The following is a 16011-nucleotide window of genomic DNA, read 5'->3' as shown; positions in this document are numbered from 1 at the left end:
GGATATCACACACAGCTGGGGGAGGGGGATATCACACACAGCTGGGGGAGGGGGGGATATCACACACAGCTGGGGGAGGGGGGGATATCACACACAGCTGGGGGAGGGGGATCACACACAGCTGGGGGAGGGGGATCACACACAGCTGGGGGAGGGGGATCACACACAGCTGGGGGAGGGGGATCACACACAGCTGGGGGAGGGGGATCACACACAGCTGGGGGAGGGGGATCACACACAGCTGGGGGAGGGGGATCACACACAGCTGGGGGAGGGGGATCACACACAGCTGGGGGAGGGGGATCACACACAGCTGGGGGAGGGGGATCACACACAGCTGGGGGAGGGGGATCACACACAGCTGGGGGAGGGGGATCACACACAGCTGGGGGAGGGGGATCACACACAGCTGGGGGAGGGGGATCACACACAGCTGGGGGAGGGGGATCACACACAGCTGGGGGAGGGGGATCACACACAGCTGGGGGAGGGGGATCACACACAGCTGGGGGAGGGGGATCACACACAGCTGGGGGAGGGGGATATCACACACAGCTGGGGGAGGGGGGGGATATCACACACAGCTGGGGGAGGGGGGATATCACACACAGCTGGGGGAGGGGGGGATATCACACACAGCTGGGGGAGGGGGGGATATCACACACAGCTGGGGGAGGGGGGATATCACACACAGCTGGGGGAGGGGGGATATCACACACAGCTGGGGGAGGGGGGATATCACACACAGCTGGGGGAGGGGGGATATCACACACAGCTGGGGGAGGGGGGGATATCACACACAGCTGGGGGAGGGGGATCACACACATCTGGGGGAGGGGGGGATATCACACACAGCTGGGGGAGGGGGGATATCACACACAGCTGGGGGAGGGGGGATATCACACACAGCTGGGGGAGGGGGGGATATCACACACAGCTGGGGGAGGGGGGATATCACATACAGCTGGGGGAGGGGGATCACACACAGCTGGGGGAGGGGGGGGGGTGTGTTCAGCTCACCTGCGAATGAGATCTGTTTGAGCCGGGCGTTGGCCCGAGCTTCCAGCACCTTGTCCAACACTGCTTTCCAGGCCCCTGTACAGGGGGGGGGAGGGAGAGAGAGAGACAGAGAGAGAGAGAGAGAGAGAGAGAGAGACAGAGAGAGAGACAGAGAGAGAGAGAGAGAGACAGAGAGAGAGAGAGAGAGAGACAGAGAGAGAGAGAGAGAGAGACAGAGAGAGAGAGACAGAGACAGAGAGAGACAGAGAGAGAGAGAGAGAGAGACAGAGAGAGAGAGACAGAGAGAGAGAGAGAGAGAGAGAGAGAGAGAGAGACAGAGAGAGAGACAGAGAGAGAGAGAGACAGAGACAGAGACAGAGACAGAGACAGAGAGAGAGAGAGAGAGAGAGAGGGAGAGAGACAGAGAGAAAGAAGAGAGAGAGAGAGAGAGAGAGAGAGAGAGAGAGAGAGCGAGTGTCAATTAATGTGAATGACTTCAATCACTGTGCTTCCGAACCCATCCCTCCCATCCCCCGTGTTTCAATCTCACTGCACCCTGTCCTTCTTCCGATCGTGGCCAGGGGATCATATACTTCAACCCTCAGTACTGCCCCTCCGACAGTGCGGCACTCCCTCAGTACTGACCCTCCGACAGTGCGGCGCTCCCTCAGTACCGCCCCTCCGACAGTGCGGCGCTCCCTCAGTACCGCCCCTCCGACAGTGCGGCGCTCCCTCAGTACCGCCCCTCCGACAGTGCGGCGCTCCCTCAGTACCGCCCCTCCGACAGTGCGGCGCTCCCTCAGTACTGCCCCTCCGACAGTGCGGCGCTCCCTCAGTACCGCCCCTCCGACAGTGCGGTGCTCCCCCAGTACTGCCCCTCCGACAGTGCGGCACTCCCTCAGTACTGCCCCTCCGACAGTGCGGCACTCCCTCAGTACCGCCCCTCCGACAGTGCGGAGCTCCCTCAGTACTGCCCCTCCGACCGTGCGGTGCTCCCTCAGTACTGCCCCTCCGACAGTGCGGCGCTCCCTCAGTACCGCCCCTCCGACACTCCCTCAGTACCGCCCCTCCGACACTCCCTCAGTACCGCCCCTCCGACAGTGCGGCACTCCCTCAGTACTGCCCCTCCGACACTCCCTCAGTACCGCCCCTCCGACACTCCCTCAGTACCGCCCCTCCGACACTCCCTCAGTACTGCCCCTCCGACACTCCCTCAGTACCGCCCCTCTGACACTCCCTCAGTACCGCCCCTCCGACACTCCCTCAGTACCGCCCCTCCGACAGTGCGGACCCACTGCCACCACTCGGGACCCCCTGCGCCCCCCCCTCACCGTCGATGCTGTCCGCAGAAACGTTGAAGCCGTCGTCGCTGGTGATCTCAAAGCGCAAGTGCGGTCCGTGTCGTTTCTGCGACTCCGACCCCCGCCAGTTCTCCTTGTCCTTCTCGTCCTGGTCGTCCTCGTCTTCCTCATCCTCCTCCTCCTCCTCCTCCTCCTCGTCGTCATCATCATCTTCCTCGTCATCCTCGTCATCATCCTCGTCCTCTTTACCACAGGGAGAGGGCACGGGATCCTCGTCTGAACTCAACTCGGCTGTTGGAACGGTGGGGATAAAAAGCCTTAGAAACGGGGCGCTGTGATCCCGCGGTGCAGAAATGGAGCAACTCGGGGCAGGAGTGGGCCATTCGGCCCCTCGAGCCTGCTCCGCCATTCAATGAGATCATGGCTGATCCTCTATCTCAACACCATATTCCCGCTTTCTCCCAACACCCCTTGATGCCTTTTGTGTCTAGAAATCTATCTCTCTCCCTCTTAAATATATTCAGTGACTTGATCTCCACAGCCTTCTGTGGTAGAGAATTCCACAGGTTCACCACCCTCCGAGTGAGAACGTTTCTCCTCATCTCGGGCCTAAATTTCCCGCCCAGTATCCTGAGACTGTGTGACCTCCTTGTTCTAGACTTCCCAGCCCCTGGGGAAACATCGTCCCCGCATCCAGTCTGTCCAACCCCGTCAGAATTTTATACCTTTCAATGAGATCCCCTCTCATTCTTCTAAACCCCAGTGAATACAGGCCCAGTCGACCCAATCTCTCCTCATACCGACAGTCCTGCCATCCCAGGAATCAGTCTGGTGAACCTTCGCTGCACTTCCTCTATGGCAAGTATATCCTTCCTTAGGTAAGGAGACCAAAGCTGCACACAATACTCCAGGTGTGGAACACTGTCGCTCAGAGGCGCAAAGTCAGAATGTTGCGGTACAGAGGGACCTGGGAGGGGGAGGGGGTCCGTATACAGTGCGACCTGGGGGGGGGGGGGGGAAAGGGGGCCCTGTGTACAGCGAGACCTGGGGGTCCTGGTGCATGAAACACAAAAGGTTAGTGTGCAGGTACAGCAAGTGATCAGGAAGGCCAATGGTATCTTGGTCTTTATTGCAAAGGGGATGGAGTATAAAAGCAGGGAAGTCTTGCTCCAGTTATACAGGGTATTGGTGAGGCCACACCTGGAGTACTGCGTGCAGTTTTGGTTTCCATATTTACGAAAGGATATACTTTGCTTTGGAGGCAGTTCAGAGAAGGTTCACTCGGTTGATTCCGGGGATGAGGGGGTTGACTTATGAGGAAAGGTTGAGGAGGTTGGGCCTCTACTCATTGGAATTCAGAAAAATGAGAGGTGATCTTATCGAAACGTATCAGATTATGAGGGGGCTGGACAGGGTAGATGTAGAGAAGATGTTTCCCCCTCGTGGGGGAGACTAGAACTAGGGGACATAGTTTCAGAATAAGGGGCTGCCCATTTAAAACTGAGATGAGGAGGAATTTCTTCTCTCAGAGGGTTGTAAATCTGTGGAATTCTCTGCCCCAGAGAGCTGTGGAGGCCGGGACATTGAATATATTTAAGGCGGAGATAGACAGATTTTTGAGCGATAAGGGAGTGAAGGGTTATGGGGAGCGGGCGAGGAATTGGAGCTAAGTCCATGATCGGATCAGCCATGATCGTATTAAATGGTGGAGCAGGCTCGAGGGGCCGAATGGCCGACTCCTGCTCCTATTTCTTATGTTCTGAATTTGGAGGAGCAGAGAGATCTGGGAGGGGTGTAGGGGCTGGAGGAGGTTACAGAGATAGGGAGGGGTGTAGGGGCTGGAGGAGGTTACAGAGATAGGGAGAGGTGTAGGGGCTGGAGGAGGTTACAGCGATAGGGAGGGGTGTAGGGGCTGGAGGGGGTTACAGAGATAGGGAGAGGTGTAGGGGCTGGAGGAGGTTACAGAGATAGGGAGAGGTGTAGGGGCTGGAGGAGGTTACAGCGATAGGGAGGGGCGAGTCGTCCACGGAGGGACTTCAACACAAATTCACCCACCCACCCCTTGCTCCTTACCCACAATTTTTTTTTCAACCCCCCCATGCGATTCGAATAATTTCCCCACTGTGCAATCCGCCCGCCCCCACCCCGATCGACTCTACCTGAACAGCGTTTCCACTCTCTGGGTGGGCTCCGTCGGTTGCTATGACGACTGCTGGCGTCCCGCATTGCCGTCAAGTCGATCAAACGGGACGAAGGGTCCTCGCGATGTCCTGACCTGGATGGAGAGGGGGAAATTGGAGTCAGGATACATGGAGGAGTGTGGTTCCTGCACAGTTGGAGGGGTGGAACCAAGGGAGCTCTTCGAAAATGGCCCCCCCAGACCACCTCTACAAAGATGGCCTCCTGTACCGCCCCTCTACAAAGATGGCCTCCTGTACCGCCCCTCTACAAAGATGGCCTCCTGTACCGCCCCTCTACAAAGATGGCCTCCTGTACCGCCCCCTACAAAGATGGCCTCCTGTACCGCCCTCTACAAAGATGGCCTCCTGTACCGCCCTCTACAAAGATGGCCTCCTGTACCGCCCTCTACAAAGATGGCCTCCTGTACCGCCCTCTACAAAGATGGCCTCCTGTACCGCCCTCCACAAAGATGGCCTCCAGTACCGCCCTCCACAAAGATGGCCTCCAGTACCGCCCTCCACAAAGATGGCCTCCAGTACCGCCCTCCACAAAGATGGCCTCCAGTACCGCCCTCCACAAAGATGGCCTCCAGTACCGCCCTCCACAAAGATGGCAGCCGGTCTCGACAAATATGGGCACGGGATTCAACTCTACCAAGATGGCAACTGAATGCCTCCACAAAGTTGGCCGCCACGCCCCTGCACAAACATGGCCACCAAGCTCCCGTACAAAGATGGCGGACAGGCCCGATGATGGCACGCGTGGCCTGTAACTGCGCGGGTCTGTGGTCAGGCAAGATGCTGACCAGCGAGCGATGCTTGCTCACGTTGCACCCAATGCCAGAGGAGGATACAAGCGCAGAAAAAAAGAAATTGAAAATACGCACGTGTTGTTTTGGGAGTTCAAGTCTTCCATCTGATCCAGGTCCAACGTGGCCTTAATGGTGGGGGTCTTAATCCGGACCCGGCCGTTCCTGGGAAAGGACAGAATATTGCATACCGCGGTTAATGCGGGCAGATTCGGCCCAGACATCACGCGTGGCTATATCGCTGGGCGGTAATTATACCGACCCACATGGCTGCATCGCGCTCTACCCCACCCTCTCTTGCGACTCTCCTGCGGCAACACACTATTCTCACCGGGCACCGGCTGCCTGCTGATAAATCACCCGAGTGCCCATGCTGCAGTGACAACAAGCTACTGACTGGGAAGGCAGCATCACAGAGGAGCTCGATTTCCTGAGAGGGAGTAACTGGCCAGCGATTACAGCCGTGGCTCAGTGCGTAGTGCTCTCGTCTCCGGCAGTAATGGGTTCACGACTCACTCCGGAGACTTGAGTGTAAAAATCTAGGGAGAGCGCATCACACTGTCGGAGGGGCGGAACTGAGGGAGCCCCGCACTGTCGGAGGGGCGGTACTGAGGGAGCCCCGCACTGTCGGAGGGGCGGTACTGAGGGAGTGCCGCACTGTCGGAGGGGCGGTACTGAGGGAGCGCCACACTGTCGGAGGGGCGGAACTGAGGGAGCCCCGCACTGTCGGAGGGGCGGTACTGAGGGAGCCCCGCACTGTCGGAGGGGCGGTACTGAGGGAGTGCCGCACTGTCGGAGGGGCGGAACTGAGGGAGTGCCGTACTGTCGGAGGGACGGAACTGAGGGAGCGCCGTACTGTGGGAGGGGCGGTACTGAGGGAGCCCCGCACTGTCGGAGGGGCGGTACTGAGGGAGTGCCGCACTGTCGGAGGGGCGGAACTGAGGGAGTGCCGTACTGTCGCAGGGGCGGTACTGAGGGAGTACCGCACTGTCGGAGGGGCAGTACTGAGGGAGCGCCGCACTGTCGGAGGGGCAGTACTGAGGGAGCGCCGCACTGTCGGAGGGGCAGTACTGAGGGAGCGCCGCACTGGCAGAGATGCCATCTTTCGGATGAGACATTGGGCCCTCCGTGTCTGCTCTGGAAGTCTCCCACTGACTTGAGTCACATCCCGATGTAACAAGATTTCAAATCGCATTGCATGAAGTCGCCCGGTTTAAAAGTAAGCAGACATTTACCGGAATGGTTCCAGGGATGAGCGACTTAATCTATAGTCTATGCAAGTAACTTAAGAATCAGAGAAATTTACAGCACGGGAGGAGGCCATTCGGCCCATCGTGTCCGTATTGTGCCGGCCGACCAAGAGCTACCCAGCCCAATCCCACTTTCCAGCTCTCGGTCCGTAGCCCTGCAGGTTACGGCACTTCAAGTGTACATCCAAATGTGGTGAGGGTTTCTGCCTCTACCACCCTTTCAGGCAGTGAGTTCCCCCCCAGACCCCCACCACCCTCTGGGTGAAGACATTTCCCCTCAAACCCCCTCTAAACCTCCCCCCAATTACTTTCAATCCACGCCCCCTGGTTGTTGACCCCTCTGCCAAGGGAAACAGGTCCGTCCTATCCACTCTATCCAGGCCCCTCATCATTTTATACACCTCAATCAGGTCTCCCCTCAGCCTCCTCTGTTCCAAAGTAAACAACCCCAGCCTATCCAATCTTTCCTCATCGCTAAAATTCTCCAGTCCTGGCAACATCCTGGTAAATCTCCTCTGCACCCTCTCCAGTGCAACATCCTAGTAAATCTCCTCTGTACTCTCTCCAGTGCAACATCCTGGTAAATCTCCTCTGTACCCTCTCCAGTGCAACATCCTGGTAAATCTCCTCTGTACCCTCTCCAGTGCAACATCCTGGTAAATCTCCTCTGTACCCTCTCCAGTGCAACATACTGATAAATCTCCTCTGTACCCTCTCCAGTGCAACATACTGATAAATCTCCTCTGTACCCTCTCCAGTGCAACATCCTGGTAAATCTCCTCTGTGCCCTCTCTAGGTGCAACATCCTGGTAAATCTCCTCTGTACCCTCTCTAGTGCAACATCCTGGTAAATCTCCTCTGTACCCTCTCCAGTGCAACATCCTGGTAAATCTCCTCTGTACCCTCTCTAGTGCAACATCCTGGTAAATCTCCTCTGTACCCTCTCCAGTGCAACATCCTGGTAAATCTCCTCTGTACCCTCTCCAGTGCAACATCCTGGTAAATCTCCTCTGTACCCTCTCTAGTGCAATCACATCCTTCCTGTAATGTGGTGACCGGAACTGCACGCAGTACTCCAGCTGTGGCCTAACCAGTGTTTTATACAGTTCAAGCATAACCTCCCTGCTCTTATACTCTATGCCTCGGCTAATAAAGGCAAGTATGTCTGCTTAACGACCTTATCTACCCCAGTCTATTCAACCTTTACCCCAGCCTCATCTGTTCCAAAGTAAACCCCAGCCTATCCAATCTTACCTCCGTTAAAATTCTCCAGTCGAAGGTGAAAAACCCCAGCTTCTCCAGTATCTCCACATAATTGAAGTCTCTCATAAGAACATAAAAATTAGGAGCAGGAGTCGGCCATTCGGCCCCTCGAGCCTGCTCCGCCATTTAATGAGATCACGGCTGATCTTCGACCTCAACTCCACTTTCCCGCCCGATCCCTCGATTCCCTTAATATCCACAAATCTATCGATCTCGGCCTTGAATATACTCGAAGACTGAGCCTGCACAGCCCTCTGGGGCAGAGAATCCCAAAGATTCACCCCCCTCTGAGTGAAGAAATTCCTCCTCATCTCAGTCCTCAATGGCCGACCCCTTATCCTGAGACTGTGTGACCCCTGGTTCTAGACTCCCCAGTCCCGGGGGGGAAACACCCTCCCTGCATCTACCCTGTCAAGCCCCCTCACAATCTGGTGTGTTTCAATGGGATCACCTCTCATTCTTCTAAACCCCAGAGAGTATCGGCCCAGTCTGCTCAATCTCTCGTCATAGGAAACATAGACAATAGGTGCAGGAGTAGGCCATTCGGCCCTTCGAGCCTGCACCACCATTCAATATGATCACGGCTGATCATTCCCTCAGTACCCCATTCCTGCTCTCTCTCCATACCCCTTGATCCCTTTAGCCGTAAGGCCCACATCTAACTCCCTTTTGAATATATCCAACGAACTGTCCTCAACAACTCTCTGTGGTAGAGAATTCCGCAGGTTCACAATTCTCTGAGTGAAGAAGTTTCTCCTCATCTCGGTCCTAAATGGCTTACCCCTTATCCTTAGACTGTGTCCCCTGGTTCTGGACTTCCCCAACATCGGGAACATTCTTCCTGCATCTAACCTGTCCAGTCCCGTCACAATTTTATATGTTTCTATAAGATCCCCTCTCATCCTTCTAAATTACAGGCCCAGTCGATCCAGTCTCTCCTCATATGTCAGTCCTGCCACCCCGGGAATCAGTCTGGTGAACCTTCGCTGCACTCCCTCAATAGCAAGAATGTCCTTCCTCAGATTAAGAGACACCAAAACTGAACACAATATTCCAGGTGAGGCCTCACCAAGGCCCTGTACAACTGCAGTAAGACCTCCCTGCTCCTATACTCAAATCCTCTCGCGGTGAAGGCCAACATACCATTTGCCTTCTTCACCGCCTGCTGTACCTGCATGCCAACCTTCAATGACTGATGTACCATGACACCCAGGTCTCGTTGCACCTCCCCTTTTCCTAATCTGTCACCATTCAGATAATAATCAGCCTTCCTGTTTTTGCCACCAAAGTGGACAAGCTCACACAAAGTGGACAACCCCCCCAATCCCAGGAATCAGTCCTGGGATGGTCAAATCCCGGGACCATTCTGGTCAAATCAGCTCCTTAACCTTCTCTGCTCTCAGGAGAACCACCCCACCTTCTCCAGTCAGCCTCTCCACGTCACTGACGTCCCTCATCTCTCCCCCTCCCCCTTCCCCCTCCCCCTTCCCCCGGGAACCATTCTGGTCCAACCTGTGAGGGGCCCTTACCCTAACGAAGCTGGAGCCGGGACCTTGGGCAGTTCCTCCAGCAGCTTGTGCTCGGCCCGGAGCTGGTCCAGCCAGATGTGTGAGGTCTTCTGCTTCTTGACGTGCAGCCGGTCGGAGGAGATGACGAGGTGCTCGAGGCCACCGCCGGTGGCGGGCGCGGAGGAGGAGGAGGAGGGTGGGTGGGCGGCGGCCGGCAGGAACCCCGCTCCGGCGGGGGGTCGATTCGGGGCGATGGGCTGAGGCGAGGCCACCCCGGGGACCGCCTTGTTGCCCGCCGCGGCGAGGAGCTTGTAAGCGGGCTTGCCTCCTCCGCCGCGGTGGAGGTGGTGCTGGTGGTGGTGGTGGTGGTGGTGGTGAAGGGGTCCCGGCAAATTCGTCGCGGCGGCCGGCGCCATCGGCAGGATGCAGGCCAGCTGCTGCTGCGGTTCGGGGCGACCAAACACCAGGCCGCCCACCGCGGCCCGCCCGTCCTGGGCCAGCAGCGGGCCGCGGTTGAGCAGCTGGCCGGCCGGCGAGGCCCCGCCGCCCGCCGGCTGCACCGACAGCACGTTGAGGATGGGCGAGGCCAGGGCCAGCGAGGGGGCCTCGGGCCCCAGCAGGGCCACGGGGCCGGCCGGGCTGACCAGCACCGCCCCGTAGCCCTGCGCCGCCGGGTGGTTGAGATACACCAGCTCGGGCTGGCTCAGCCGCAGGATGCCGGCCAGCCCCTTCTGGGGCTGGCGCTCGAGGGGCTGGGCGCCGGGTCCCGCCCCCAGCCCCACCCCCACCAGGAGGCTCGGGGAGGAGCAGGAGAAGGTCGAGGCGCCCTTGGGCGCCACCTTCTTCAGGTGCGCCTGGCCGCAACCACCGTAGGTGACCAGCCGGGCCTCCGGGACCGGCAGGCTCTTGGCCGGCGCGGCGGCGATTCGGTTGAGGGCGACGGGTTGCGGGCAGTGCCGAGGCCCCGGTCCCTGGGCGGTGGGCGAGCTGGCCTTGGGCACGCCGCAGGCGGCCATGGCGGTGGAGGTCTTCTGCCGGCCCGCCGCCTCGGCCGCTTTGTCCGGCACGCTCTTCAGGATGACGACGTGGTGGCCATGCTTGTTGACCAGGATCACGCTCTCGGCCGCCGGCGGGTTGGGGCCCGCCGGCATCTTCCCGCCCGGCTCCTCGGCGATGTTGACGCACACCCGCTGGATCCGGGGCGGCTCGGGGAACTGGGGGTCCGCGGTGGGTGCCGCGCGTTCGGCCTTGCCTTCGCCAGCAGCGACCGGCTCCGCCCTCGCCTCGGCAACCAAAGGGCTGGCCTCGCCGCCGGGCCGGGCCGCCATCACCACCGCTCGGAGGTCCCCGGCGACAGGCGGCGAGCCCGGGGGCTCCTGTTCGGCCGGCGGAGCGAAGCCGGCCGCCGGTTCGGGCGGAGGGAGCTGCAACGCCATCGCGGCGTCCGAGGCCTCGCCGACCGGCGGAGCCGAGGTGTTCTTCAGCACAAAGTCCATGATCTCCGAGGGCAGGATGTTGCCGAGCTCTTCGGCCAGGGGGTCGGCCTCGTGGGGGGGGCCCTTGCCGCCGCCGGCGGCGGGAGGGGGCGGCGACGGTGGGCTTCGCTCCTTGCCGGCCAGGGGCGAGCAGGCGGTGGTCTTGGCCTCGCCCGCTCCGGCTGCCGCAAGCTCCTCCTTGCCGGGGACGCCCCGGGGGCTCGGAGGAGGCCCCTTGGGCTCCCGCTCGGCCGAGTCATCCACCCCATCCAGCTGGTCGATGCGGGGAATCTCTCCGTCCAGGCCGAAGCACTCGGAAGCCAGCTGCTCCATCACCTCCTCCGTCACCACCGTCCGGGCGAAGTTGTAGTAGTGGTCCAGGTCGTCGTCGGAGGTGTCCGCTCCTGCGGGGTCCTCTGGCCCCGCCAGCTCCACCCCGCCGACCCCCACGGGCAGGGGGTACTTCCTCTTGCCGGAGGCGGCCCCACTGCCAACCTCCAGCTCCCGCGGCGCGCCCACCACGATCTGGGCGCCGTAGTGCAGCGCCTGGTCCTGGAAGGACTCCGTCAGGATCTGCTCGCCCCGCCCGCTACAGCCCAACACCATGTCCATGTCCAGCTCGGCGAAGGGGTGCTCCTCCAGGTCGGAGAGGGAGGGGGCTTCCTCCTCCTCCTCCTCCTCCTCCTCCTCCCCCACTGCTCCTCCTCCGTCCGGCAGCCCCTCGGGGAAGGGAGGGGAGAGCAGTTCGGCGTCGGTGTTGTTGTCGATGAGCGGGCACGCGCGGTGGTCCAGCGCCTCCTTCCTGGAGGGCGTCATCGCTGGGCGCCCGCCCAGCTCGGCAGCCTCCATCCTGCGGACGCCAAACTGCCCGTAGGTCTCGACGATCTTGGGCCGGCCGGAGTGCTGCTGCTCTTTGGCGACAGCCCCGGTCCTCCAGCGGGTCGAGGAGACGTCCAGGCCGCTCCTCTTGGACCTCCCGGGACCTCCTGCGGCAACGCCGCCCGCCATCTCCTCCTCTTCCTCCTCCTCCTCCTCCTCCTCCTCCGGGCCCCGCTCCAGCCCGTTGCGCTGGAAGGGCCGGGGGCCAGGCGGCGGGGAGCGGAGGGCGGAGGCCGGGGGGGGGAGGAGCGGATACGCGGAGCTGCCCGGTTTCTTGCACACGTTGTTGGATCCGGCGGCGGCGGCGGTCCGCGGGTTCTCCGGCCCTCCGCGCCGCTCCACCATGGCGCTCAGCGCACCGTCCCGGAAGGAGGCGTTGACCAGGTGGTGGGACAGGGAGGTGCCGTCCTTGGCCCGGAGCGGGTGCGAGGCGGGCAGGGGTCCACGGGCCGAGGCCCCGCCACCGATGGCCCCCCGGGGCGGGGAGGTGACTTTGCCCCGGGGGGCGGAGTGATGGGACGCCAGGCCGTGACGTCTGGGCACCACCGAGCGACGGCTGGGCGAGACAGCCGGGTCGCTGACTGTGAGGATGTGATGAGACACCGAGGCCGGACTCCCTGAAACACACAACAAGACAACAGCCGGGTTAGCACGTCGACACTCTCGGGGCGGACAACTTCCTCCTCAATTCCAGTTCTCAGTGACTATCGTATACTGATGGCCCCAATTCTGGTCCTCCCAGCCCCACAACTGGAGAACACTGAACCCCTTCATAATCTTAAAGATCTCTATTGGGTCACCCCTCCCTTTTCTATCAGGTCTTTTCTGAGCGTTATAACCTCGTAGTTCGGGTAACATTCTTGCAAATCTTTTTCTGCACCTTCTTCATCTTTTTCAAGTTATGCAGACCGGAACTGTGCACGGTGCTCCAAGTGTGGTCTAACCCAGGTATAAGGAGACCAGAACTGTGCACGGTGCTCCAAGTGTGGTCTAACCCAGGTATATGGAGACCAGAACTGTGCACGGTGCTCCAAGTGTGGTCTAACCCAGGTATATGGAGACCAGAACTGTGCACGGTGCTCCAAGTGTGGTCTAACCCAGGTCTATGGAGACCGGAACTGTGCACGGTGCTCCAAGTGTGGTCTAACCCAGGTATATGGAGACCAGAACTGTGCACGGTGCTCCAAGTGTGGTCTAACCCAGGTATATGGAGACCAGAACTGTGCACGGTGCTCCAAGTGTGGTCTAACCCAGGTATATGGAGACCAGAACTGTGCACGGTGCTCCAAGTGTGGTCTAACCCAGGTATATGGAGACCAGAACTGTGCACGGTGCTCCAAGTGTGGTCTAACCCAGGTATATGAAGACCGCAACTGTGCACAATGCTCCAAGTGTGGTCTAACCCAAGTATATGGAGACCAGAACTGTGCACAGTGCTCCAAGTGTGGTCTAACCCAGGTATATGGAGACCAGAACTGTGCACGGTGCTCCCAGTGTGGTCTCACCCAGGTATATGGAGACCAGAACTGTGCACGGTGCTCCCAGTGTGGTCTTACCAAAGTTCTACACAGGTTCAACACACCTTCTCTGTTTTGCAATTCTACCCCTCTAGAAATGAACCCCAGTGTTGGGTTTGCTTGTTATGGCCTTATTAACCCTGCGTCACCACTTTGCGATTTGTGAATCGAAAACCCCCAGATCCCTCAGTTCCTCTACCCCATTTAGACTCTTATAATCCAAACAGTATTTGGCCTCCTTATTCTGACGACAAAATTGCACAGCCTCTGGTTCCATCGCCGATTATCGTCCATCTGTGTCCCTCTGGTTACCCACCCTCCTGCCCCCAGGAACAGGTTCTCCCGATCTACTCCGACACACCCCTCGTGATTTTGAACACCTCGATCAAATCTACTCCTTAACCCTTTCTGTTCCAAGGAGAACAACCCCAGCTTCACCAGTCTCCCCACGTCACTGAAGTCCCTCATCCCTGCCTTTGTTAGGCCAGTCCAATGCACCCCTGGCCGGCCTCCCACATTCAACCCGATCTAAACTAGAGGTGATTCAAAACTCGGCTGCCCCAGTGTCCTGACTCGCACCCAGTCCCACTCACCCATCACCCCCTGTCCTAACTCACACCCAGTCCCACTCACCCATCACCCCCTGTCCTAACTCACACCCAGTCCCACTCACCCATCACCCCCTGTGCTCACTGACCCCGTGTCCTAACTCACACCCAGTCCCACTCACCCATCATCCCTGTGCTCACTGACCCGTGTCCTAACTCACACCCAGTCCCACTCACCCATCACCCCCTGTGCTCACTGCCCCGTGTCCTAACTCTCACCGAGTCCCGCTCACCCATCATCCCCTGTGCTCACTGCACCGTGTCCTAACTCACACCCAGTCCCACTCACCCATCACCCCCTGTGCTCACTGCACCGTGTCCGAACTCACAACCAGTCCCGCTCACCCATCACCCCCTGTGCTCACTGCCCCCGTGTCCTAACTCACACCCAGTCCCGCTCACCCATCACCCCGTGCTCACTGACCCCGTGTCCTAACTCACACCGAGTCCCGCTCACCCATCACCCCCTGTGCTCACTGCCCCCGTGTCCTAACTCACACCCAGTCCCGCTCACCCATCACCCCCTGTGCTCACTGCCCCCGTGTCCTAACTCACACCCAGTCCCGCTCACCCATCACCCCCTGTGCTCACTGCCCCGTGTCCTAACTCACACCCAGTCCCACTCACCCATCACCCCCTGTGCTCACTGCCCCCGTGTCCTAACTCACACCCAGTCCCGCTCACCCATCACCCCCTGTGCTCACTGCCCCGTGTCCTAACTCACACCCAGTCCCACTCACCCATCACCCCCTGTGCTCACTGCCCCGTGTCCAAACTCTCACCCAGTCCCACTCACCCATCACCCCCTGTGCTCACTGCCCCGTGTCCTAACTCACACCCAGTCCCACTCACCCATCACCCCGTGCCCGAACTCACCCCGAGGCCCACTCACCCATCACCCCCTGTCCTAACTCAAACCCAGTCCCAGTCACCCATCACCCCCTGTGCTCACTGCCCCGTGTCCTAACTCACACGCAGTCCCACTCACCCATCACCCCCTGTGCTCACTGCCCCGTGTCCTAACTCACACCCAGTTCCACTCACCCATCACCCCGTGCTCACTGACCCCGTGTCCTAACTCACACCGAGTCCCGCTCACCCATCACCCCCTGTGCTCACTGCCCCCGTGTCCTAACTCACACCCAGTCCCGCTCACCCATCACCCCCTGTGCTCACTGCCCCCGTGTCCTAACTCACACCCAGTCCCGCTCACCCATCACCCCCTGTGCTCACTGCCCCGTGTCCTAACTCACACCCAGTCCCACTCACCCATCACCCCCTGTGCTCACTGCCCCGTGTCCAAACTCTCACCCAGTCCCACTCACCCATCACCCCCTGTGCTCACTGCCCCGTGTCCTAACTCACACCCAGTCCCACTCACGCACTGTGCTCACTGACCCGTGTCCTAACTCACACCCAGTCCCACTCACCCATCACCCCCTGTGCTCACTGCCCTGTGTCCTAACTCACATCCAGTCCCACTCACCCATCACCCCGTGCCCGAACTCACCGCGAGGCCCACTCACCCATCACCCCCTGTGCTCACTGCCCCGTGTCCCAACTCAAACCCAGTCCCAGTCACCCATCACCCCCTGTGCTCACTGCCCCGTGTCCTAACTCACACGCAGTCCCACTCACCCATCACCCCCTGTGCTCACTGCCCCGTGTCCTAACTCACACCCAGTTCCACTCACCCATCACCCCGTGCTCACTGCCCCCGTGTCCTAACTCGCACCCAGTCCCACTCACCCATCACCCCCTGTGCTCACTGACCCCGTGTCCTAACTCACCCCGAGTCCCACTCACCCATCACCCCCTGTGCTCACTGCCACGTGTCCTAACTCACACCCAGTCCCACTCACCCATCACCCCCTGTGCTCACTGCCCCGTGTCCTAACTCGCACCCAGTCCCACTCACCCATCACCCCCTGTGCTCACTGACCCCGTGTCCTAACTCACCCCGAGTCCCACTCACCCATCACCCCCTGTGCTCACTGCCACGTGTCCTAACTCACACCCAGTCCCACTCACCCATCACCCCCTGTGCTCACTGCCCCGTGTCCTAACTCGCACCCAGTCCCACTCACCCATCACCCACTGTGCTCACTGCCCCGTGTCCGAACTCGCACCGAGTCCCACTCACCCATCACCCCCTGTGCTCACTGACCTCGTGTCCTAACTCACACCGAGTCCCGCTCACCCACCACCCCGTGCTCACTGCC

At 59.9% G+C, this 16011-nt stretch overlaps 1 protein-coding gene across 1 annotated transcript in view; it reads right to left on the bottom strand.

Annotated features, from left to right (window-relative positions):
* The window catches only part of LOC139250204 (histone-lysine N-methyltransferase 2B-like), a 44316-nt gene that overhangs the window by 1770 nt on the left and 26535 nt on the right, over nt 1-16011 (bottom strand). Inside the window, exons 3-7 of the mRNA XM_070872698.1 lie at nt 9332-12281; nt 5368-5454; nt 4460-4575; nt 2331-2591; nt 1021-1095 (exon numbers count right to left, since the gene is read on the bottom strand). Coding sequence (XP_070728799.1) covers nt 1021-1095; nt 2331-2591; nt 4460-4575; nt 5368-5454; nt 9332-12009 — 3217 coding nt within the window. The 5' untranslated portion in view covers nt 12010-12281. The remainder of the gene's footprint in view (nt 1-1020; nt 1096-2330; nt 2592-4459; nt 4576-5367; nt 5455-9331; nt 12282-16011) is intronic.

The sequence above is a fragment of the Pristiophorus japonicus genome, unplaced genomic scaffold (genome assembly GCF_044704955.1).
Source record: "Pristiophorus japonicus isolate sPriJap1 unplaced genomic scaffold, sPriJap1.hap1 HAP1_SCAFFOLD_350, whole genome shotgun sequence".
Lineage (NCBI taxonomy): Eukaryota > Metazoa > Chordata > Chondrichthyes > Pristiophoridae > Pristiophorus > Pristiophorus japonicus.
The sequence above is the reverse complement of the archived record's forward strand: the minus strand, read 5'-3'. Positions and strand labels throughout refer to the sequence as shown.